This window comes from Gossypium raimondii, chromosome 10 (genome assembly GCF_025698545.1).
Source record: "Gossypium raimondii isolate GPD5lz chromosome 10, ASM2569854v1, whole genome shotgun sequence".
Classification (NCBI taxonomy): Eukaryota; Viridiplantae; Streptophyta; class Magnoliopsida; order Malvales; family Malvaceae; genus Gossypium; species Gossypium raimondii.
In genome coordinates this window covers 630,288-653,816 of record NC_068574.1, presented here as the reverse complement: position 1 = coordinate 653,816, position 23,529 = coordinate 630,288, and the positions used below count along the sequence as shown (strand labels likewise).

At 33.6% G+C, this 23,529-nt stretch overlaps 4 protein-coding genes across 10 annotated transcripts; 3 read left to right on the top strand and 1 right to left on the bottom strand.

The window, feature by feature from the left end:
• The first annotated feature begins 1,099 nt into the window (after positions 1-1,099).
• LOC105776963 (putative MO25-like protein At5g47540) lies at positions 1,100-6,998 on the top strand. 5 transcript variants are annotated; one of them, XR_008190218.1, is made up of 13 exons: positions 1,164-1,505; positions 1,778-1,939; positions 2,075-2,193; positions 2,615-2,689; positions 2,978-3,071; positions 3,400-3,459; positions 3,751-3,819; positions 4,263-4,361; positions 4,640-4,684; positions 4,778-4,880; positions 5,016-5,099; positions 6,781-6,836; positions 6,942-6,998. XR_008190218.1 is itself a non-coding variant. In XM_012599952.2 (12 exons), the coding sequence occupies exons 2-12, from the start codon at positions 1,386-1,388 to the stop codon at positions 5,093-5,095; spliced, it is 1,026 nt and encodes a 341-aa protein (XP_012455406.1). In that variant the 5' UTR covers positions 1,100-1,221; positions 1,307-1,385; the 3' UTR covers positions 5,096-5,423. The 5 variants fall into 5 exon arrangements, 4 of the variants coding, with proteins under 4 accessions (XP_012455406.1, XP_052478832.1, XP_052478831.1 ...); XM_012599952.2 differs by lacking the exons at positions 6,781-6,836; positions 6,942-6,998 and having other exon boundaries at positions 1,100-1,221; positions 1,307-1,505; positions 5,016-5,423; XM_052622872.1 differs by lacking the exons at positions 6,781-6,836; positions 6,942-6,998 and adding an exon at positions 5,695-6,104.
• Positions 6,380-9,007, top strand: LOC105776961 (inositol monophosphatase 3). Its single transcript, XM_012599948.2, has 12 exons — positions 6,380-6,643; positions 6,781-6,836; positions 6,942-6,992; positions 7,281-7,361; positions 7,490-7,593; positions 7,679-7,763; positions 7,864-7,918; positions 8,013-8,056; positions 8,214-8,282; positions 8,366-8,466; positions 8,545-8,601; positions 8,732-9,007. The coding sequence occupies exons 1-12, from the start codon at positions 6,631-6,633 to the stop codon at positions 8,826-8,828; spliced, it is 813 nt and encodes a 270-aa protein (XP_012455402.1). The 5' UTR covers positions 6,380-6,630; the 3' UTR covers positions 8,829-9,007.
• Positions 9,008-10,220: 1,213 nt separating this feature from the next.
• Positions 10,221-15,433, bottom strand: LOC105776962 (inositol transporter 4). Its single transcript, XM_052621981.1, has 6 exons — positions 15,298-15,433; positions 14,439-14,509; positions 13,999-14,334; positions 12,239-12,346; positions 10,862-11,458; positions 10,221-10,757 (listed from the first exon to the last, which is right to left on the bottom strand). The coding sequence occupies exons 1-6, from the start codon at positions 15,431-15,433 to the stop codon at positions 10,221-10,223; spliced, it is 1,785 nt and encodes a 594-aa protein (XP_052477941.1).
• Positions 15,434-18,637: 3,204 nt separating this feature from the next.
• Positions 18,638-22,236, top strand: LOC105776984 (ras-related protein RABA5a). 3 transcript variants are annotated; one of them, XM_012599988.2, is made up of 5 exons: positions 18,638-18,962; positions 20,371-20,447; positions 20,691-20,806; positions 21,032-21,397; positions 21,657-22,236. In XM_012599988.2, exons 4-5 carry the CDS (start codon positions 21,058-21,060, stop codon positions 21,989-21,991), a joined length of 675 nt encoding a protein of 224 aa, XP_012455442.1. In that variant the 5' UTR covers positions 18,638-18,962; positions 20,371-20,447; positions 20,691-20,806; positions 21,032-21,057; the 3' UTR covers positions 21,992-22,236. The 3 variants fall into 3 exon arrangements, with proteins under 3 accessions (XP_012455442.1, XP_052478833.1, XP_052478834.1); XM_052622873.1 differs by having other exon boundaries at positions 18,639-18,962; positions 20,943-21,397; XM_052622874.1 differs by lacking the exon at positions 18,638-18,962 and adding an exon at positions 19,919-20,271 and having other exon boundaries at positions 20,943-21,397.
• The last annotated feature ends 1,293 nt before the right edge of the window (positions 22,237-23,529 follow it).

Here is a 23,529-nt window from a genome sequence, read left to right as displayed (position 1 = left end):
ATTCTATTTTTCAGACCGAATTGAGCTCAAGCCTATCATTTGGGTCTAAATTTTTGTTAGTGCCTTACCCATGTACAATTTTTAGGCCTTAAATCTCTCCTCTATAATATGATATGCTTAGATTAACTCGATATATGATACCATAAGATTAAAATACATTTTTTATCCTAATAAATTTATCGTTCACATGATAATTTATTTACTTAACTTTGAATTTATAATATAGATTTATAATTAATTGAAAATTTATGTACATTCCATATAATTTTTGTTACGATTGATTATTATAATAAGAAAAGATAGGAAAATAATATTATTATTCAAATGACTTTAGAGTTTGTCTTACTATACTCGTTTTCTTTGTAGTACCTTATTGGTTGGCTTGGCTTTATTACTTTTTCCTTTTGGTTCACCTTTTATTTCATTTGTTTGATAAAAATTAGATTAGATTGAGATTGTCACTATCATATAGTTGGTATACTATTATTGCTCTAATATTAGTAGATATTAATAATGGTGTATTTTATGTAACATTCTAAATCTATTGATATTTATTTGTTGTTTTTATATAGTTATAGTCTTAAATTTCTGTTTCTTTGATAAAATATATACTATATAAATGTAAATATATTTTAATTAATATATTTATAAATAATCATAAAAATTAAAATTATTAATAAAGTTTAATAACTTAATGATTACATTTTATTTTTAATATAATTGAAAAATTATTAAGATAAAAATATTATAAATTGATTTAAATACCTTTCTTCGAAAAGGAAAAAATTAGTTTAAATATAATAATTTTATACTAATCGATCCAAATACATTAAAATGAATGGACATGAAATATTTTAAATTTAATAAAAATATAAACTTATTATTTCGATTTATGATCAAAACAAAACATATCAACCGATGGGACTGATAACGAAATAAAATTGACAACACCAAATAAATAAATAAATAAATAAGAATTATCCAATTATCTTTTAGTAAATGAATTTTACAAGGTCAAGTAACTCTACTTCTCCACGTGTTCATATATTATTGGCTTCAACGAATATATGGCGCCATTCTAATCCTATGTCCGTCCACAGGGAACCATAACTCAGCTGAACCCAGGCCAGCGCATAAGATAAAAAGAACACTAACCACCAACGGTGGTTGATTCACGTTGAAGGATATCCCAAAGCCTGTGTTTAGCCGTTGGATAAAACAGTAAGTAACTAAAATAATCAAAATTGTGAGAGATTTTTTGTGAATTTTTTTGGAAGGATTTTGAACTTTGTTTATCGAACCCAAGCGGTGCGGTGACCTGAGGCTCTTGTAATCGGCGGTGAGACTTCAAACTTCAACCTTCAACGACAAGTCATCGTGTTAAGATGAAGGGACTCTTCAAATCTAAGCCGCGAACTCCTGTTGATATCGTGCGGCAAACGCGCGATCTCCTCATGTATGTTGGCCGTTCCTCCGACAGTCGTGAAGCCAAGCGGGAAGAGAAGGTTCTTTTTGGTGAAACGCCTTTTTGCTTATAGCACATTAATTGTTTTCGTCTTGTTTTGTTTACTCTTCCGCCGTTTTTTTTAAATCTATTTTTGTAATCTTGACCTTCGGAGGAATTCAATTGACGTGAGCATTTGGTTTTAGTTAGTTGCTAGGAGAATTAAATGTTCAGCGAGATTTTTTTCTTTAGAGTTTGAGCAGCTATTTGATTTACTGAAAGGAGTATAATCTCAGTGTCTAATCCTTATGTTTGGTCGGAATTTTGTTGCAGATGGCGGAGTTATTTAAAAATATAAGGGAGTTGAAGTGTATTCTTTACGGAAATAGTGAATCTGAGCCGGTTTCAGAAGCTTGTGCACAACTGACTCACGAGTTCTTCAGAGAGAACACGCTACGACTCTTGATCACTTGTCTTCCTAAATTGAACTTAGAGGTAACGCTTATTCACTATAATTTAGTTTAGATGTGCAAATTTTACTTAGAGGGAATTATTGTTGCTGCACTGTGAAGCTGTGAGCTTATGCAATTGTCGCTTCTTTTATAATGTGGCAAGTATTGTTCTTTGCAGGCGAGGAAAGATGCAACTCAAGTTGTTGCAAATTTGCAAAGGCAACAAGTGAATTCACGGTTGATTGCTTCTGATTACTTGGAGACAAACCTTGATCTTATGGATATTTTAGTAGCAGGGTAAGTGGCAATCCGAAAAAGTTTACCAAGTTATGATATTCTGATTACTATTTTCTTTTAATTTTTTTTCTCGGTGTTTTTGATTTAGGTTATTATTGGTAGGTAGATTAGCTCCTTGTATCTTTTTCTTTGTTGTCCAGATCAAATAACTTAATCCGAGAGCTAAGGTTATAAGTTAGTGATAGTTTAAATAGCTCTTTAATTAGGCAAAAGCAAATTAGGAGGCACTTCTGTTACTGGATTATACTTACTGATCCAATCACATGAGTGCCAAATTTTTGCCTTGGTTATATTGAAGCTCGAATTCTGATTTATGAATAATATCTTATAATGTAGTCTTTTGGTTACGCTGTAATTGAACTTTATTTTGTTTCTATCATTGTATCACAATCTTCTGATTTTTTTAATGTTGTATTTTCAGTTATGAGAACACAGACATGGCTTTACATTACGGTGCAATGTTGAGAGAATGCATTCGGCATCAGACTGTTGCAAGGTGAGCGTAGTCATCGACTTAATTCATACCTCAATGATTTGGCTTCTCAACCTTTTAGTGAATGATACCCCAAGTCATTTCTTAATCCACCGATGTTTTCATTGTGTTTGCACTCAAGAGGCAATCTTGTCCGTTATTTACTGTCTGAAGCTTTCCTTTTTTGTAATTTTTATTATTATTTGAGAGCCTCATCTCCTAAAGTTTTTAGTAGAATAAAATTTCGAAATAATTGAAGATTTTTAATATAGTAATAGCTGAATGTGGCACGTTTTGTTGTTTGGTTTGCAGGTATGTTTTGGAGTCGCAGCACATGAAGAAATTTTTTGACTATATACAACTTCCAAATTTCGACATTGCTGCTGATGCTGCTGCAACTTTTAAGGTTGATTACTGCTGATCTAATTACATGTTAAGATCATTTCTTTCTTCTCTCATTTTCTTTCTGAATATTACTGTTGCACTTCTGAATCTGCATCAACCATTGGAATCCGTTTCAGAACAGCCTGTATTGAAGTAGGGACTTGGTTTGCTTTTCAATCTTACATTGTTGAAACAGGGTTCTTTTTTATTTCAGCATATCAAGAAAAGTTGTTTTCTGTGATGTTGAGTCATCCTGTCATGAACTTCCCCATCTTCCATTCTTGTTTCTTCACTGGTTTTTAGACAATGTGTTGACCTCTGATGTTATGTAATATCTTGTTTTCTTGCAGGAGCTCTTGACAAGGCATAAGTCTACTGTGGCTGAATTTCTTTCGAAGAACTATGACTGGGTAAGTGTTGTTCCTCCATTACTGTCATCCTTTAAATCGTGAAATTTTTTTATGTTAAGGACTACCATAGTACTTAAATAATCACGTCAGCTTGTAAATTGTTTCCATGAGAATCATTTTATTTTCTCTTTCATGTTTGACTAGATCTTTTCAGTGACATGATTGTAATTTGTAATGATGCTACTACACATAGCCACAGTAGAGTTCTCTGAATTTCTTCTTCATGCCTTTTTTATGTGAAAAGTTTTTATTAATTGGAGCTCATGAACTCAACTGTGTTTGTTGTTTTAGTTCTTTGCAGAATATAACTCAAAGTTGCTGGAATCTAGCAACTATATTACGAGAAGACAAGCTGTCAAGGTATAATCCTTAAAAAATAGGAGTATGATATTGACTTCCTTTTCCCTCTTTTTTTTTTTTGGGGGGGGGGTTGTTGGGGGTAGTGTTCCAATCAAAACAAAAGCAGTGTTTCTAAACATGCTTGACTTCACATCAGTTTTTTAAAGGGTTCATTTATTGATTCGAGCTGAAAATTTCAGTTCTAATAAGTATGAAGAGTGGAATGATATTGATACCATCCTGGGATTCAGTACATAAATACTTTGTTAAGAGCAGGATGACTGCTTTTAGATTTGATAACTAAATCAAATTGAAGTTACTATTTTAGATGTCAAAATCATAGTTATATGATGGTGGTTTTTTATTTTTAAAGTTCCTTAAATAAGATGTGGCAGTAGCACTTGCAATTTTAATTTTCTTTGCTAAGTAGACCTGTAGTAGTTTATATTTTCTCTTCTTTACAGTTGTTGGGAGATATCTTGTTGGACCGGTCTAATTCAGCTGTCATGACCAGATATGTGAGCTCAAGGGATAACTTAAGGATTCTTATGAATCTTCTAAGGGTATGAAGCTTCGCCATTTCATGTTTTGTTTATCCTACATTGTTCTGGAATGATCATATTTTCTGAGAGTTTGATGTGTTTGATGTTATTCTATTGTACTATTGAACTTAGCCTATGTCTGACATGAAGCTCTTAAAACTTGTTATAGCTCTCAGAATGAGTTGCTACTGACTATTGTCAAAAACATGAGTATAATACTTACCTGTAACTACGATCATTCCAAATATGAAATATGGAATAAACTCGAATCCCTAAACGGTGAATTTGTTTATATGCAGGAATCAAGCAAGAGTATCCAAATAGAAGCTTTTCATGTTTTCAAGGTATGGTGTCGATTTCTTCTCCTTCTGGGCAGACTTGGTAATTTGATACATTAAATTGCTTACGCTATCCTTTTTTTGTGCATGTCTCTACAGTTGTTTGCCGCGAACCAGAACAAACCTGCAGACATTGTTAGCATACTGGTTGCAAATAAAAGCAAGCTTCTACGTCTGTTTGCAGATTTCAAGACCGATAAAGGTGCTTTTCCTTGTAACATTATCTATAGTTGTGAAAGACAAACATATGTAACATTAATTTTTGCTTGTAAAGTTTTAGGCTTGGCACTTCTTATTTATAGATTGCGGTGTTGATGGATTATTATATGTCTTGCAGAGGATGAACAATTCGAGGCAGACAAGGCTCAAGTTGTGAAAGAAATCGCTTCCCTCGAGCTTAGAGACCGGCTAGAGTGAGCCTGTATGTACACTTTAGTCTAATCTCCTTTTTTTTTTGTTTTTTTTATGTTGGTTAAAAATAAATGTTATTAAACACAAATTGACTGAACCAAATAGATACCTCATAGTCGTAGTCGTAGTCCTTTCAGAAGGGCATGGAATATGCAAAAACGGAAGGCACTTTGTTTCTGTTTCTGTTTCTCCTTAGAATCTTTAGTTTTATTATCTATAATTCGCAGTGTGTGGACGAAAAAGAAGAAAAGGTAGGGGTGAACATAAAATAATTTGCTTGTATGAGAATGAGATGAATTCAATCAGTTGAGATACTTGGATTGATTCCCCTCTACATTTGTGGTTCCCCTAATGCTTGTTTATAGTCGTTATGCTTATGCTTTTAAAGTTTAAACTTAAATGCAATATTGTAAATAAAGGCCAACACATCTTCAACTAATCAATACATTTGACAATCTTTTAATTATGCTTGTGTATTTTAAAAAATTCATCTTTTTATTTCAAATAATTATTCTGCATGAATTGGTAATGTATATATTAATTGTACGCCATTAGTTGATGCCAGTTAATTAAAGGTGTATATATTTTATTTATTGTAAAAGAAGAAATGCAAAGCAAGGGCCTTTCGAGCATCACGTGGAGTGGTAGTAACCGGTAAAGGATTGGTTATTTGGTCCAAGTTTGTCTTCAAAAAGGAAGAGAGAGGAACGGGAAAAAAAGGAGATTGTATGGTGGAAGGAAGTAAGGAAGCTTCGGTTGATTGGACCATTTGATTTCGTCTACCTTTCACATCAGATAAGATAATCGGATGATAGGCAAAGGCACATTGGCATATTCCATGAATCTCCTCTTATTGGTATTCAACGAGGCAACGGCTACAGTACTCATCACAAAGCAGCCATTTTCTTATTTGTTATTGTTTTTATAATTAAATCGGTAATTTTTTTATTTTTTATTTTTAATTAATTGAATAGTCAGTTCAATCAATAAATTTAAAAAATTAATTAGACCCTCATTACCGTGAGGAAAACGAGTGAACTGTGAAAACAATATATGGATACTATTTTCGTTATGCCTAGGTGAATGAACTAATATGCCTAAGTTTTACTAAACAATATTTGCTTCTAACTCTAATAATATTAATAATAGTAAATCAAAATTACATAACAACTAGATATATCTGCTTTATAGATCCACTAAGACTGTGCTTGGATGAGCAATTGGGTGCGATGCGGTGTGTTTAGCTTATTTTTTATCTCACACTATAATATCACTACAGTATCTAATCTTACTACCGTTGCTAGCAACAACGTGGATGTTCAAACATCAAAGACATGGTTTTTATTCCCCAAACAAAAGAAAAGAAAAAAGAGAATATTAGGAAATAAAATCAACACATGGGTCTCGTTTTGTTTGTCACTAACGCTGTTGTTTCTTGTCCTTATTCCTACCTGAAAAGCTCTTCAACCTAATTTGGAAATCACCCACAAATTCACCATCGGCCATTATTTCTTTCACTTTCTCTCACAAAGCAATCTAACATGGCTGACAATGGTAGGAACTATGAACCCAGATTAGTATTTCCCTCTAATTTTCATCATCTTCTTGACATTTCCATTGATGGGATTTCAATTTCTTGTTCACTGTTATCCTCTTTTTTTGTTTTCTTATATAAATTCTATGGATTTCAGGTTCTCCTGAAGAGTTCTTGGCCACTGCAGTTGATGCAGCTAAGAAAGCCGGCGAGGTTCATTAAAGTTTTCATTTTTCCATTTTTCTGTTCAATTTACTTCATTGATTTGTTCAGCTTATTTCTCTAACCTTTTTCTTTTTATTTGATGTTCTTTTATAGATAATCCGTCAAGGGTTTTACCAGACTAAGAATGTGGAGCATAAAGGCGAGGTCTTTCTTTTATTCCCTCTCTCGTAATTTTTATTTTATCCCCATTTCTTGTTAGCTTACTAGAAATGTGCATGTATATATGCTGATAAGGGTATTAAAATTCATAAATTTTGATAGATTATTTTGGTTCAACAAATGCTCTCATTGATTACTATTAGAGTAGCTGATGAAACTGGGTTATCTAATCTTATTAGAGGTTCTTGGGTTGTTTTTCGAATTGGTTGTGGTTCAATCTTATTGAGAATTGAAAATGGCTACTTAAAAGTTGCTTATTTTATCTAAGTTCAGGTCGATTTGGTCACTGAGACTGATAAGGCATGTGAAGATCTTGTTTTTAATCATCTCAAGCAGCATTACCCTTCTCACAAGGTCAGCACTTTTAATCAAATTCTCTTACCATGTATCTATCAAGATTCAAATACGAGCATAAGAATACGACCTAGTTTTATCGAACCATTTTTATGGTATGCCATAAGTATTGTTTATTTTCGTTTTAGTTCATTGGGGAAGAAACCACTGCTGCTTGTGGTGCATCAGAGCTGACTGATGAGCCTACCTGGATAGTTGATCCCCTTGATGGAACAACTAATTTTGTTCATGGGTAAAATAACTTTTCTTTGACTTGTGTTTATATCTGAGATTAAGGTGTTCGATCATTTTCATGTCAATTGTTTGCAATCATGTAGGTTCCCTTTTGTGTGTGTCTCCATTGGTCTTACTATTGGGAAAGTTCCTACAATTGGTGTTGTTTACAATCCAATAATGGATGAGGTGAGAATTACCCTTTAAGACAATGAAGTTTGCTTAAAAAAATCTAAGAGTTTTTCTTTATCACAAGTTAAACAAATATTACTGGTTTTATGGCATGCAGCTCTTCACTGCTGTACTTGGAAAAGGTGCTTTTCTCAACGGGACCCCTATAAGAGGTGAATCTAATACCCAATGCTCATGATATAGTAAGTCCAAAAACTTTCAAACACGTCTCTTAAAGATGTGTTATTTTTCTTTGATATTTCGCAGTTTCATCTCAAACCGAACTTGTGAAGTCTCTACTTGCAACAGAGGTGTGGAACTTCTTATGTTCTGAAATTTCAGATTTTTACCTGATTTTTTTGGTTCATTGTTGGGTGTTAATGAACTTAATAATTTTTGGTTCATTGTTGGATTGTTTTGTAAGCATGTAAAAACTTGATTAACTTTTTTTTTTTTTCTATTGAGCAGGTTGGAACAAAACGAGATAAGTTAACGGTGGATGTTACTACAAACCGGATCAATAGATTACTTTTCAAGGTAAAAGAAAACTTGCATGGATTCCTTTTGTTACTACATCTTGAAAACTTTAAATGCATAACAAAATTTCCTTTGATTAAAAGGTGAGATCACTTCGGATGAGTGGTTCTTGTGCATTGAACCTTTGTGGAATTGCATGTGGAAGGCTCGATCTGTTTTACGAACTTGGATATGGGGGCCCATGGTATGCTTTTAGTCATTTTAATGTTTGATGAAAGTTGCGGTTCAGTAAATGATTGACAGTGTCTGCCTCTTTGTTCAGGGATGTGGCAGCTGGTGTTTTAATCGTTAACGAAGCTGGAGGCCTTGTGTATGATCCGTAAGAAGCTAAATCTTTGACTAAGCAATCTTTAAACTATTTTGTCTTGAAATCTAATAGAGAAAGAGAAATGCTAATCGAAAGTTTATACATGATGTTAACCAGTGGTGGCTATTGTTTATTGGATCAGGTTCGGGAAAGATTTTGATATCACAGCTCCGAAAGTCGCTGCTTCAAATCCATTCCTGAAAGATGCATTTGTCGAGGTTTTGAAGCAGACAGAATGAAGTTGCAGTTATGTATAGTCTGCCATTATTTTTTATGAATATGTTGAGTTACTTTTGTTCTTGTGGGGGAGATTGTTGAGACATTTATATTCTTGGCTTTGGCAATAGACCAGATTATTTTGTAGAATCCCATTGAGATTATCTTGCAAGGTTGCCAATATAAATCTGTTTTTGCTGAATTATTAGTTGGTAATTAATCAAGTTTAGGGGAACCGAAAACAATAGGCATAGGGGACATGTATTTGTTCATCAATTCTCACCGGCGGTTAGCCTTTGCCTTCTGTCAAGCTTTAGGGGTGAACAAAAGTCAGTTCAAACTAACTTAACCGATGGTTTTCGGTCAAATTGATTCGGTTAAGAAGCTGGTTAAAATAAAGGTGGGGGGCATAGGCATTAGGCCCAGGCCATGCAAGTGTCCATGGTTTAGATATGACCCACCATCCTCCTTGTCCTAGGACTAGGCGTCGATTATCCATTACATTCTCCCATATATCAACTATTACCAATCACTGCTCTCCCACTACTAACTTGGGAATGATGACATTTTATATAATATGTTATATCTATATAGTCAAAATGAACATATACAGTACATGACAAAAATTAGAGCTAAATTAATTAGTAATCCATTGTGTATTTCTGTATTATGCATGATGCATGTGTAGCACACTCTATTTAGCTGCTCATAGTTACAAGAACAAACAGTTGTTTTCATTGATCATTGAAGTTAATTAATAAGAGCTTTGATCATTGGGTTATTGAGTGATGATTGTTTGTTTCCTACATATTGGATATGGGGAGTATGTCGATATGCTATAGGTGGATGCATAGTATTTTTGTGCAATGGTAAGGCCATTGATCTGTGCTCTTATTTGGTGTACAAGTAGTTAGGGATAAAGCAACATTTAAGTCCCTGAACTTGATAACTTTTCCCAACTTAATCCCTAAACCTTTTTTTTTGAGTTTACATTAGTCTTAGAATTTGGTAAACTTTTCCCACATTTGGCCCGTGTAACAGTGTAATGCTCTGAGATTGTGTCATGTCATCACATAAAAAATTTTCAGTGATGACACTGCATAATCGAGTGCCCAGGGAACCAAAACTGGAAAAAGTTGTCAAGTTTAGGGATTAATATGAAAAAAAATTCAGGGAACCATCACCATTTGCCTAAAAATGCTCATCAACAGGTTCAACACTGTCATACACACGCATATATTGATACATGCAATCAAAGTGGTAAATTTAAAACCAAGAAATGTTTGGTTGAAGGAGGAAAATGGTTGTAATTGAACTGGCCAATACTTTTTATTCATCAATAAGATTGTAATTGCATTACAAGGATACCAATGAGAAAAGTTATTGTCAGCAATGGGATGAATGATAGGTAGGAGTTAGGAACTAGGCTGAGGCTTGGTCTCGGTATCGGTTTCGGCCTCAGCCTTAGCCTTACATTTACCCTTATCTACCTTAGTCTCCTCTGAGCTTTTCCTAAATGCTTCAGGCCGAAAACCAGCCTGAAGCAGCTTCTCCACCTCCTCGAACTGCAGTCCTTTGGTTTCGGGCACGAACCAGAAGATGAAAATGAGTCCAATTCCACAAAATACAGCAAACAAGAGGAAGGTCCCGGCAGAGCCAAGAGCTTTGGTGAGGGTTAAGAATGTCTGGCTAACAATGAGATTAGATACCCAGTTTGCAACTGCAGCTATCCCTCCTCCAATACCTCTGTATCTCAAGGGGTATATCTCAGAGTTCACGATCCATGGCACTGTTCCCATTCCGGGGGAGTATGATATGATGTAAAGTCCTAGGAACACCACTGCCAAAAACCCAAATCGGCTCGGACAACCATCTTTGTACCAAGTACGGTGTTTCTCACGACATGAATCCTTTATGTCTTTGCTCAATGCCAAGCATGCTCCGGGAGTATACTATGACAATAGATGTTTTAAAGTTTCGGGATCAATTTAAAATACGTGAGATAGTTTGGGATGTACGGTGAAATTAACCCAATAATAATACTTACTTTGTTTACCCCATTAGCACAAAAGCCACATTCAGCTCTCAAACAGGACATGCAGTTCCATGATGTTGGATCGTTAGCTCTCACATAACTCGAACAAGAAGCATTTAGAGCAAAGTGCATCGATTCAAAGTGGTCGATATTCGGCGAATGGGTGGCGACTTGAGAGAAGATAATGGTTAACACCACCAGGCAAGCAATTATGCCGATCATGGAAATGATCATCATTCTCCTCCTGCCGTATCTATCGACAAAAGTCATGCTGACAATAGACCCAACAGCATTGAGACCGGAAGTTATGAGAGAAAGGGCCATTGCAGTCTTGTTTGAAGCGAAACCGGCGAACTGAACGATGGTAGGGCTGTAATACATGACGGTATTAATGCCTGAAAATTGCTGAGCCACTTGAACTGTCACACCGGCATACAGTCCCCTTCGGACAACGACATTCTTGAAAGCTCCCTTTAGCTTTTGTGCCATACTATCACCAAGGGCATGTTCATCAGCTTTTTCAGCTTCCACTGAGATTTTTAGAGCATTCATTTCATCTTCAAGTTCTTCTGCAGGGTAAATTCTTTCTAGGATGGATTTGGCCTCATCTACCTTGCTCTAAACATCACAACTATTATCATTGTTATTATTGGAAATTGATATGTAATCGTTGAGGGGAGGTCGGCTTCGTTGGGAGAAGTTTGTAGCTGGTAAACCTTGCAACGGGTCAATATTGCTCTTAGTGTAAGGTTTTGTCTTCTGATTTTGCTAAGATCCCATGGTAGTTTCACAATACAAGAGTGTCTTACCCACTAAGGAAATCTCATATTTGCATTTAGTGGGTAAAAGTATCATGGAGTCCCCTATATTAGTAGCCATTGTAATTTTCTTTCTATTTAAAAAGTAAGCAAATTAATCTCTGTATGATAGGTCAAAAAGCAAACTGATCATTTTTGTTAAAGTTTCATCTGTTTATACTGTTTGACAAGACAGTTACACGTGGCGTGCCACATGTACCTCATGCTGACATACATGAACTAGTTTTTAACAATAGAAATGAATAATTTTTTAACAGAAGGATCAGTTTGCTCTTTAATCTAATGTACAATGACTAATTTGTCTTTTTTCTTTTTATTAGAGAAGGTAGAATGCAATTCGAGTCTCAATACAAAGACCTCCATGATACTTTTATCGCACTTAGTGGGATATAAATTTATATTCTATTATATATATGACATTACCACTTGAGCTTTCATTAAAGGTGGGAGACAAAACCCTCGCCAGAAGACAATATCAGATCTATCAACTTCCAATGGATGATATTTCACAAATTTTTCTCGAAAAGTCGACCTCCTCTCAACGGTAATCCGATCTAATATTGCAAAGAATTGCTTAAACCTTTCTATAAAGCCACCTAGGAGACTCTGGAAGTGAAAGCATCAACACAAATTGAACCACGGCGGGGAGTCCAGCTACTCCAAGCATCCAACGCCAGGTTCCTGTAACCTGAAACACATGAAAAAAAGTAGGTTTAATACATATTTTGATACTTGAACTTGACATTTTTTAATGTGATAAATGTATTTGATAAAAGTTATACATTTTGGTATGTGAAGATAACAATGTTAATTTTTGATATTTAATTTGGATTTTAGAGTTGATTTGATGAAAATTCATAATTAGTTAATAATATTAGCAATTAGCTTTCATCAAATCAACCTTAAAACCTGAATTAAATCACCTCAATCGATCAGTATTTGACAAATTAAATACAAAATTAAACAATTTCACAATTAAACTAAATTGATTCTATTAACAAATTCATGAAAATACAAACCTAATAATATTAGCAATTAACTTTCATCAAATTAGTCCTAAACCCAAATTTAACATTGTTACCTTCGTAATGTTATTAATAGGTGCAAATTGATAACACTCTAGATTGCTATTATTAAAGTAACGATGGTAATTTTTTACCGATAATTGATTACACGTTAAGATCGTTAAAATTTAGTCAACCATATCGAATCGATGATAAAATAATATCAAACTATTACTTACTCATTCTATTCATCCACCAAAACTTTATCATACTATTCATGAATTAGTAATAAATTTTACAAATCATCTAAATGCTTAAAACCTATTTTTTTTTTAAATAAGTGTTCATAAAATTTACAAATTTCAATGTTATCATTTTAAACTTATTAATAACATTATGAAAATCAATGGTGAAAACTGAGTGCTTTTCCCTAACACTAAGTTGTCATTAAAGTAATGATGTGTAATTTTTTTACTATTATTTGGTCATAAGTCAAGGTTAGGTGAAAACCCTAATTAACTATGTTGTATTAATAACAAATTTACATGTCACTAAGGTCACAACCAAATATTTTTTAAAGAAATTAAATTTAAATTATAAATTTTGAAAATATTAATAATATAATTTCGTCATTATATATAAAATTTATAACTTTTAAGAGATTAAATTATAATTTTTTTATTTTTAAAAAGGCATAATTGAATTTTAAATTTTAGGAGAAACCAAAATATAATTTTACTAATAAATTAACTTAAAATTTTACATGCCCTCAAAAGATTAAAGAGACAATTTTTATATTTTGAGGAGTTTGTCCCGCTTGTCACCTAATGTACTTATCAATTTCAACCTACTAATAACATTGTATTTTCATGGAAACTAATGTAATTATCAATTGGGATAAATCGTAAAACTATAAATGAATTATGGTTTAATGTGCAATTGTATACATGAAATTTTGATTTGATCCAATTCTTGTAAATTATTAACACAATTATTGATATAACATCATTTTATGTTTATATATTGCATATGCATAAATAATTATATTTATAGAATATAAATTGATATATTTATTTCTTTAAATGTGTATGATTAAATCAAAATTAAAGTTTCAAGTTTATACTTGAACCACGATTAGAATTTTACGTGTATAATTGCACCAAATTAAATTCATGTATACAATTACACATTAAATCAAATTTCATGTATAATTTTGAAATTTATCACTTATCAATTTCAACTCACTAACCGTAAAAGTAAAATTAAAGTAAACAGATTAAATTCTGAATTTCAGCATAGAAAAAGGACTAAAACCAAAATTAAACCTAAAACTTACGTGAGTGAAAGCCAGGTTGATACAATAAGATAGAAACTGGCCTCCGGTGATTAACAACCCATTGGTACTAACCAGCGCACCTCGGATCCTAGCCGGCGAAGCTTCTGAGATATAAAGTGGTGCCGTCATCGAAGCCATTCCCACACCGAAACCCACAAAGATCCGTCCGAGGATAATCATCCACGGTGCCGGAGCCAGGGCCATCACTATTGCACCCACAAAGAAAAGAACATCGGCGACCATAATCGATATTTTCCGACCGAACCTGTCGTTTATCCACCCTCCAAATCCAGCTCCGATGATGGCACCTGCGACAGCCATGCTCACGATGGTTTCCTGAAAAAAATCAACACATAATAATGTGTATATATACAATTAGTGCGTTAATGGACAACGAAATAGGAAATTTGTGTACATTAAAGTTGTTGTTTTTTTCATACTTGTAGCCATGCTTTTCTATCAACTTCATGAAAGTCCTCGCGGATATACAGTAATGCACCAGAAATCACTCCTGCAATACAACGATAATGGTTACTACTATTTTGGGTTAATTCCATTAGACATTCTTAAACTTTCAAAACAATTCAGTTAGATCCATAAACTTAAGTATCCTCTCAGCTTGATTTTATAAAATATTTCTGCTCATAAGGGCATTTCATTAATCAAATAAACATGGTTTATGAATCTCAGTAGGGTTAAAATATCCAGTTAAATCCTCAAACTAAAGTATCATTCCAATTAGATCCTTTTTCATGGGTCTAACTGTCAATTTGGATCCGATGTGTTCAAACTTCAAAAGTATGCATTAGTAATAAAAATAATAGGGTTAATTTCATCAAACGTTCTCAAGTTATTAGCTAAATTCTAAATCGATCACTTAATTTCAAAACACTAATTAAATCCTTAACATTAAGTCTCACTCTAATCAGGTCCTTCTATCAATCTAACGAACAATTGAATTTGGATCGGACATAATTACAAAAGCGAACTACGTCGGATCTCGTCATGCATTTAACATGGAAGCTGGTAGGGTAGGCAGCGACCTTGACCCCTAACATGACAAAATTGCATTTAAGTCCTAATAATTGTGAAATTATAAATTAGTATGATGCCAAAATTACACTTTGCCCCCTAAAAACTTATAATTCAACTTTTTTTCCCTTCCTAAAATGATTTTCAAGCTACCCCTGACCAGACCGACTTACTTTAATTTGATGACTCAACTGGAAAGCTTTCCAGTATGGGTACCAGTTTAGAATTTAGTAATTAAAATGATTCATAACCAAAATTTTAACTTACCTGTGTCATAACCAAATAGGAGCCCTCCAATACCAGCAGACAATGCAAGTCTCATAATATAAGGTGTTTTCCATGTTGTCTTCCAACATTCAGTGAACTCTGTCTTGTCTGGTTTTGAGATACCACCTTCCACCATTTTTGTCACAGCAAGAGCTCAACCTTCTCCTTTTGCTCTAAAAGGTTTAAACAAATTTATCTCATACACATAAAATTAACAATCTCCTCCACCATATGGAACTTTTTTTTTCTTTTTATTAAATAAAAAACAATCAAAAAAGAATTGGATGATCATGAGATGATGAAACCATTATTATGTTCATGCAACGATAAACAAAATTCAAACCATTAAAAGAAATAAAATAAAACTATCGTACAAAAAATGGGATTAATAATTTAAATAATGGCTTTAGAAGACAAAGTCGTGGAAGAAAAAACTGATTTCCCGACAGTTGGGTGGGATTTTTCATGCAATTGACTCCATTTGTTTAGGGTTTTAAAATATCGTGTAGTGACACATGGTATCAAAGCTAACTCTTAAGGGTTCTAGCAAGGTGCCACCGAAGACAACGGATCTTTTCTAGAGTAGGAAAGGATGTGATATTCGGTAAAACTACCAGCTTTTATTTTAAGATTTGGTTTGTATTTTATTTTTTCTATTACAATTTAGTTTTTTTTAATTTTTATTTTTTTCTGTTATTAAAAATAAATCTTTGTATCTCTGCATAAGATACATGTGGCACGTTATATGTTATTGTTTAATTATTTTATTAACTATGCCAACTTTCAATAGCAAAAACGAATGGATTTTTTAATAGAAGAGATCGATTTACTCTATGATCCATAATTTTTTATATTACTATCAACCAGTGAAATGTCTGTTATGAACAAAACCATAAAACTCGATAAACCAAAACAAGTAATAACTTACCATATCTAAAGTATTGGTATCCCAATAACTCATCAAACTGTCGGCAGTCTATTCATGGTATATGGTGGTGATGATATAACTGCAATCCAAAGAAAATAAACGTGGTGGCCAAAAGAAATTGTGGTCCAGTTAAAGAGAGGTTGAGGCAAATATTGAATTTAACCACATGGAGGTGGCCAAGGTTTCTGCCGACTGCTGCTGCGCTGCACGCAATTAGCGTTGTCCAAGAAAAGCGGCATGCAATGCCAGCTGACACGTACGGTATGACCGTACGAGGTATGGAATTGGCCGCAAATCCATCTGCATGCTTTCATTTCATTTCTACAAGCTTGTATCCTATACTCATTTTAATTAAATTTGGAATTGATTCAAATTAGATTAGGGTGTAAATGAGAATTCTATTCTCACACGTCATTCAATTTTGATTAAAAATTTTAAAATTTTATTTGGTAATTATCGAGTAAAGCTCGAGTAACTCAAGTTATTAATCAAAGTGAATTTAAGTACTGCAATACTTGATTCGGACGATTTGCAAGTTGAATCGAGCTTTTCATTTCGATATATTTTTATCTTATTAAATTATAATTTTACTCTTATTATATAGAAAGAGCTTGTTATACCCTAAAATCGTCGAGATCGAGTAGTGAATTCAAAAACCCCTCAGCCCAACATGCAACGCCCTACTAATTAATTGCCAATCTAACTCTAACCACCACGTTTCATTTGATATGATTGAAAGTTCATCTAGTCACCACGCTACCTAGGCCTATATCGACAGATCAGTTGGCTACTTGTCTCTAATCCATCTATAGAAGCTTGACACATGACACTTCAAGACGAGGGCTAAGAGTTTATAAGACTCAAGGCCCACATCAAACAGGGATCCTTTTCTCTTCTTCTTCTTCTCTCTGATCCCTTCACTTAATCTTAGCATACTCTATCTTTTATCATTTGCGATAACCTTATTAAGCGACCCTTTGCCTTGTATAAAATAAGGTGAACCACACATCCCTACCATCATGTTCACATTGTTCGACATACCATCAATAGAATCAAAATTAAAGTTTATATTCAAATGGGTTGGAAACAAATACTGAACTTAAAATTTCAAATGAAGGTCTCAACAGTATTTCCCCTATTATTTAAACCAAATGATTTAAGAGATATCAAAATTATTATCATTCCAACCAACAGTCACGGGTGTAGATATATATATAGAGAGAGAGAGATCAAAGTTTTAGGTAGCTGATGAACATCCCCAGGGCTAAGGCTAGGACTGGGCCCTCCACTCCAACATTCTTGTTCTGTTGCATTTCAACCATAGTTTCAGAATATGGTTCTCCCACAATATAACTAAGTTTTCATTGACATTGTAAATCTTCCTTTTGTTCTTACAAAACATTTAAGCACCTGCTCTACTACATCTTCTCACTCTCATAAATATCAGTAATTCATATAAAATTTATATTTTGTATTTTAATTCATATAAAATCATTTTGATACTATTTTCAATGGCGGAATTTCTATTTGCATGTTTTGATTATAAATTAGAAGGATTGGAATTAAATTATATATATTCGGGTAAAATATAAATTTTATTTAAGGATTTATAAGGAGGTTTTATAAAATTAAAGGGAACAAAATTTATAACAAACTGGATGAGATGGAAATCTTAGGCAACTACTTGTCGTTTAGGAGAAATTATTTAATGAACTCTTCTCACTATATTATTCATGGTCCCAGGGGTTCGGGCTAAAAAATATTACCAAAATCATTTATCAATAGTATGGAAAAAAAATTACTGAAATATCAGTAAATAATTGAAAATGGACCACGAACGATGTAGTGGGAAGGATTCATAAAATGATTTCTCCGCCTAATTGATTACTTTGTAGTGTAGTCGGCAACTAGATCAACTAAGGAGTTTTGAGTCTTACGAATTTAGACCTCTTTTAGGTTGTACCTTGCTTCAAATAATAACATGTTAAAACATGCTTAAAGTTTTTTGTATTTTTTGTACATGTGAAATTTATTATTTTATTTTTAGGATTATAGTTCCTTTATTTTCATATTTAAAAATATAATTTTAATTGTTAACATTGTTAAAATTTTTCTATTAAATTTAGGTCTATTATTACAACGTTAAATTTTTTTATATGGCTACAAAGTGAATATTTTTCTATTTTTAAATATCGAATAAATTAAAAAAATATTTTAATGGTATTAACAATTTGAAATTAAAATAGATTAACTAAATTCTTGAAAATAAAAGTTTAGGATTAAACTTAAAATATATAAATAATACAAGGACTTGGAGTATATTTTATCCATAACAATATAGTGAGGGCCATAGTCCCATTAAGAGGCCCAAAAATGAGCCCATGAAATTATAGTGGGGAGGCTATGCCGGTAAGCAGAGTAAATGCAAATCCCTTGGCTGGCTCTGGCCAACGACTGAGTCCGAGTCCGAGTCCGAGTCCGAGCTTGAGACTGAGCCTGAGCTACCACCTCGTAGCAATTGCGTAACTCTTATTATTGTTTCTTCATTCAAATAAACAAAAACATGAAAATACTTTGAAATTTTTCTTCTTCTATCATTCTTTTACATTTCATTTCCATTCAGATCCGATTCTTAAACGCATTCCCATTTTAACCCCTCTTTGATTTCATCCTCATTCCGATACAAAAACCCAAGGGCTTGCTCTGGTTTTTAGCCTCTCAATTCTTCGTATAGTCGGTGAGTGCAATGAAACGCGATCTATTTATTTAATATTTTTTTGGCATTCGCTTTATTTTTATTTTTATAAATAATGGGTTTGATTTGTCGCACTCATTACTGGTTAGGTTTTCATTTGTCAATGCCGAATCTCAATCACCCTTTTTTTTCATCGTTATTTGTTGTTTGCTGTTTGCTAATTTTGTTTCGTTAATAGCTTAGAGGTCTAGTGATTCCATATGGGATATTATTATATATCATCTTTTCGCTCATCTAATGCATAAAGTTGTGTTTTTAACTCATTATAAGGGTTTTTTTTGGATAAAGGGTTGTTTGGGTTTGAACCCGAGCTTAAATAACGTAAGTCATTTGACACTACACCAGCGGCTAGTTAATATAAGTTTTAAAATGTTGGTAAAAAGTTGATTCCGGATTTTGTAGCTCTGCAAAAGTGAACTCATTTGGCCATTTGAGACTTCAAATTTGGTGCTATTAGGTCCCTTTTTTTTTTTTTGGTTCAATATGTGGACTTGATTGGTTCACTTGTTTCAGTATTTTAGTGAACTGCGAATTATAAAATTTCGATGGTAGTTCGCTTAGTGATTCGAGTTTATAATGGCATCTCTTTGATGGGAAACTGAGTCTATATAACTATGCAAAGTGCAAGTACTCTACTTTCAGATTGTTGTGATCAGTGTTTTACTAGTTTTCCAAATCGAGGTTCTTGTTTCGGTGAAGGTTTATGAGCCGTCTACGAAGCGGTAAAGTTTTTGAATCTGCATTTTTAACTCTTTCAAAAAACAATCCTGTGAATAAATAAATAACTTTTAAAGACTGAGTTTTTCAGCATCTTTAATAATTAAGACAAGGAATAAGACAAAATACCTCATTAAAGGAGGGCCGCATTTAAAACTGAAAGTACAAGGCTTCATTTATATATGAAGTTATATGTTGTTCCTGGATCATGTTCCAGAGGTAATGTTCAAAGCAATCTCTATTGAGCTATAATAAAGTGCAGTGCATAAGTTCATTCTTGTTGCAATACTACCAAGCGTCTTATATTACTATTGCAAGTTATAATGCATGGTTGATTTCTTGAAGGTCCTCGTAGCTATAGAAGTTTTGTTCAAAGAGTCTTAACAATTTTGGGCCTCTAGTTTTTGTTATTTAACGTCACTTTTGTCTGTAAATTTTAAACTTAATACAAATACCAATATGATGATTTACTGGTTGAGAGGCAAAGTGGAAGCATAGGAATCTTAGGAGCCACTATTATTAGTCACGTATTGCATTAGCTCTTGTTCGAGGCTTCTAATATGGCAGTTATGAGGTTCTTTTCAATATCCTCTAAAGTACTGACTTGCTGTTAAAATGTAATTCTGATGAATGATCTAACATTTATCTTATGTTCTTGTTTTTTGCTTCCAAGATCTAAGTCATAGAGGGAGCTTAAGTGGGATTTGATGTGCCAGGCAAGGTGGAAGCAAGTTCATTGGAGGTTTCAAGGTACCGGTTCTTGCCTCCTTAGGATTTTATTTGTAAGACCTTAACGAGTAGCATATCACTTGTTGCACCATACCAGTTGCCTATTTTACTTTTTAAGTTAAGATGAAAATTTTACTTATCATGAATCCTTTAGCGGGATACTGTTATTATACTCGAAACCATAGCAACTTGTGCATTTATTTATGCTGGTTGAGTATTTTTGATGGTTTTAGTGTTTCCGTTCATATTGTGTTGTCACTGCAGGGAACATAACACTTGGAGCGTTTGTGATAGATTTGCCTACATTGCAGGATGCAGAGAGTGGAGTAGAAGTTAGTCCCTTTTTATTCAATTGATCCAATATTTGCTTCAGAAGATAGGTATTTTCTCAGATTCTTCATACAAGCAATTGCTTAGTGGCATTTTGTACTTGTTATACCTTCCCTTCATTTCAAGTTTCCTTTTCCTACTTCTTTTGTTCCTTTATTCTCTAAACCCGTTTTTGTTCTTGAATAGGATAAGGTTGGCGTTTCTTAGTTGATAATTTTCGTCCTGGAAAAGAACCTCAATGCTGAGTGTTATTTATTATTGATATGGTTCTGTAGAGTGACGATCCTCGTAAGGTTGGAAAATGGATTTTGTGACGGAGGAAGAGAAAACCGAGGATTACCTTTTCAAGATCGTATTGGTTGGTGATTCAGCTGTTGGGAAATCGAATTTACTTGCAAGATTCGCTAGGGATGAGTTCTACCCTAACTCAAAGTCGACCATAGGAGTGGAGTTTCAAACCCAGAAGGTCCATTTAGATGGGAAGGAAATTAAGGCACAGATCTGGGATACAGCTGGTCAGGAGCGTTTTAGGGCTGTTACATCTGCATATTACCGAGGTGCGGTTGGAGCTCTCCTTGTGTATGACATCAGCAGACGACAGACTTTTGATAGCATCGGCAGATGGCTAAATGAACTTCAGAGTAAGAACCACGGTGAACTTGTCTTTTTTTTATTACACATGCTTACGGTCCATGTAGAAACCTTCTCGATGCGAATCTCATTTCTATGATTTATCAAAAGTCTCTCGAGTTCAAAAAAGGGATAGTTTTATCCTGTTTTCAAAGGGACCCTTAGCCATATTATTGCATATTTTAGTTGCCCTTCTCGTGAATGTTAGAGTTGTCGGTTTTAGGCCTTGACAACTAAGGATTGACTCGTGTGGTTTGTCTTTTTGAACAGCTCACTCTGACATGAACGTAGTCACCATTTTAGTAGGCAACAAGTCAGATCTCCGGGATGCCAGGGAAGTGTCTATTGCTGAAGGGAAGTCTTTGGCGGAGGCACAGGGTTTGTTTTTCATGGAGACGTCTGCCCTTGATTCCTCCAATGTAGCAGCTGCCTTTCAGACAGTTGTTAAAGAGATCTATAACATATTAAGCAAGAAAGTTATGATGTCTCACGAGCTGAATAAGCCAGATTCTTCTTCATTTGATGGAAAGACCGTGGTTCTACCATCAGAAGATAACCCACAACCTGATGCAGCAGAGGCTAAAGCGGGCGGCGGTTGTTGTTGATGCTTCAGAAAATATAAACCCTATGCTCCTCCGGTCCTGTCAGTTAGGCCTCAAGTTGCGGATAATTTCTTCTTCATCTTCTTCCCTACCGGTAAAATGTTAATAAATACTTGTTTTGACATGTCCATGATAATCTTTATGGTGGTTGATACATGGATTAGCTAAAGATGTAAATGAAAGTGAAGGTGAAGGGGGCATTAAAAGGGGAAAAGAAAAGCAAATGATATAAGATAATATATTTAGAATGCCAGTGTAATTTCCTCTGTTTTGTTTGACTGTGATTTTACATATTCAAAATGATTAAAAAAAACCAAGCCAACCACCATGTCTTATTTCCCCATTATAACTGTTACTGCTATTGGTAAAGCAAATGGCCAACCCCATTGCATAATAGCCTTGGTGCTTAAGAAAACTCCATATCCACTTCCAAATGAATAGCTTGCAAATATTGATATTGGACTTTTATGGAGAAATGGAGGTGCAAATCTGCAGTAAGATACAACCTAATTGAAGCCCCCATGTTATCATTCACGTACATGATCTTGTTTTGTAGTCATTAGGATGGTAAATTTTGATTTTTATCCTTTGAAATATGGATGTGAGTTTAATTGTATTTTTTAAGATTAAAGTCTGAATTAAGAATATTAAAAATTTTCTTGAACACATTATGTTTAAATATTTGTGTTCTTTAAAAAGATTAAAAACTTTAAAAATAATTAGAAAAAATCATGGAGCGATCCGGGGTTAGATGTATCTAACATTCTTATAATAGAGGTTTTTAAGACTTCTCATCCATAGTGGAGTAGGATGGGTGGTGAGGTAGAGCATGAGAGCATGCCAACTAAGTAACAGTTGTGGTATTGACATCATTCGTCTCATCGTGCTGTATGATCTTCTCCGGTAACTATATCTTCAACTCTAAATTATTCTAAAATTTAAATCTTATAGATAAAGAAAATAACATTAAAAAAACTTTACCCCTAATTAAAGACTTAATGTAAATCAACTCCGAATTTAATCAAATTCCAATTTCATTACCAAACACCAAAAGAATCTCAAATACAAAACTTTTAAGTAAGTCATTAATGATTTCACTTACTGTTTAAAGGTGTAGGGTTGAATATGAGAATTTGGAAACTAAAAAAAAAAAAAACTATAAAGTTAGGTTGCTCTTTCTAGTGGAATGCAGTTGTTGGACATGGAAATGGGTTGCATTTCCTTTTTACCTTTTTGTTCAAGCTTATTATTATAGCTTTTAGCTTTGTGCATTCACACAACACGTGTCTACTCTACTAAATTTGACATTAGAGTCTAATTGGATAATAAATTATCCTTACTATATTAAAAATATATGGTCACAATGTCTTAAATTAGAACAATCGACCGTTATAGAGATTGAGTGGTACATAGCATCCTCATAGTTTCGCTGACAGAATTTAGTTTCAGTCTGATCGCATTTAATTAGAGCTGATTATGAGTCGGGTTAAGTCAATATAAGATTTTAAGCTCGTTTTTTAGATTTGGATTTAGTTTGAATT

Excerpts from the sequence above, each read along its gene's own strand:
- LOC105776962 (XM_052621981.1), bottom strand. The coding sequence starts at position 15,433 with ATGGTGGAAGGTGGTATCTCAAAACCAGACAAGACAGAGTTCACTGAA. Across the intron at positions 12,347-13,998 it reads TCAACCTGGCTTTCACTCAC|GTTACAGGAACCTGGCGTTG; the intron begins GTAAGTTTTAGG and ends CATGTGTTTCAG. Across the intron at positions 10,758-10,861 it reads GTGGCTTTTGTGCTAATGGG|TATACTCCCGGAGCATGCTT; the intron begins GTAAACAAAGTA and ends CTATTGTCATAG.
- LOC105776963 (XM_052622872.1), top strand. The coding sequence starts at position 1,386 with ATGAAGGGACTCTTCAAATCTAAGCCGCGAACTCCTGTTGATATCGTG. Across the intron at positions 4,685-4,777 it reads AAGCTTTTCATGTTTTCAAG|TTGTTTGCCGCGAACCAGAA; the intron begins GTATGGTGTCGA and ends ATGTCTCTACAG. Across the intron at positions 4,881-5,015 it reads AGATTTCAAGACCGATAAAG|AGGATGAACAATTCGAGGCA; the intron begins GTGCTTTTCCTT and ends TATGTCTTGCAG.
- LOC105776961 (XM_012599948.2), top strand. Across the intron at positions 6,837-6,941 it reads CAGCTAAGAAAGCCGGCGAG|ATAATCCGTCAAGGGTTTTA; the intron begins GTTCATTAAAGT and ends GTTCTTTTATAG. Across the intron at positions 7,362-7,489 it reads AGCATTACCCTTCTCACAAG|TTCATTGGGGAAGAAACCAC; the intron begins GTCAGCACTTTT and ends TTTTCGTTTTAG.
- LOC105776984 (XM_012599988.2), top strand. The coding sequence starts at position 21,058 with ATGGATTTTGTGACGGAGGAAGAGAAAACCGAGGATTACCTTTTCAAG. Across the intron at positions 21,398-21,656 it reads ATGGCTAAATGAACTTCAGA|CTCACTCTGACATGAACGTA; the intron begins GTAAGAACCACG and ends CTTTTTGAACAG.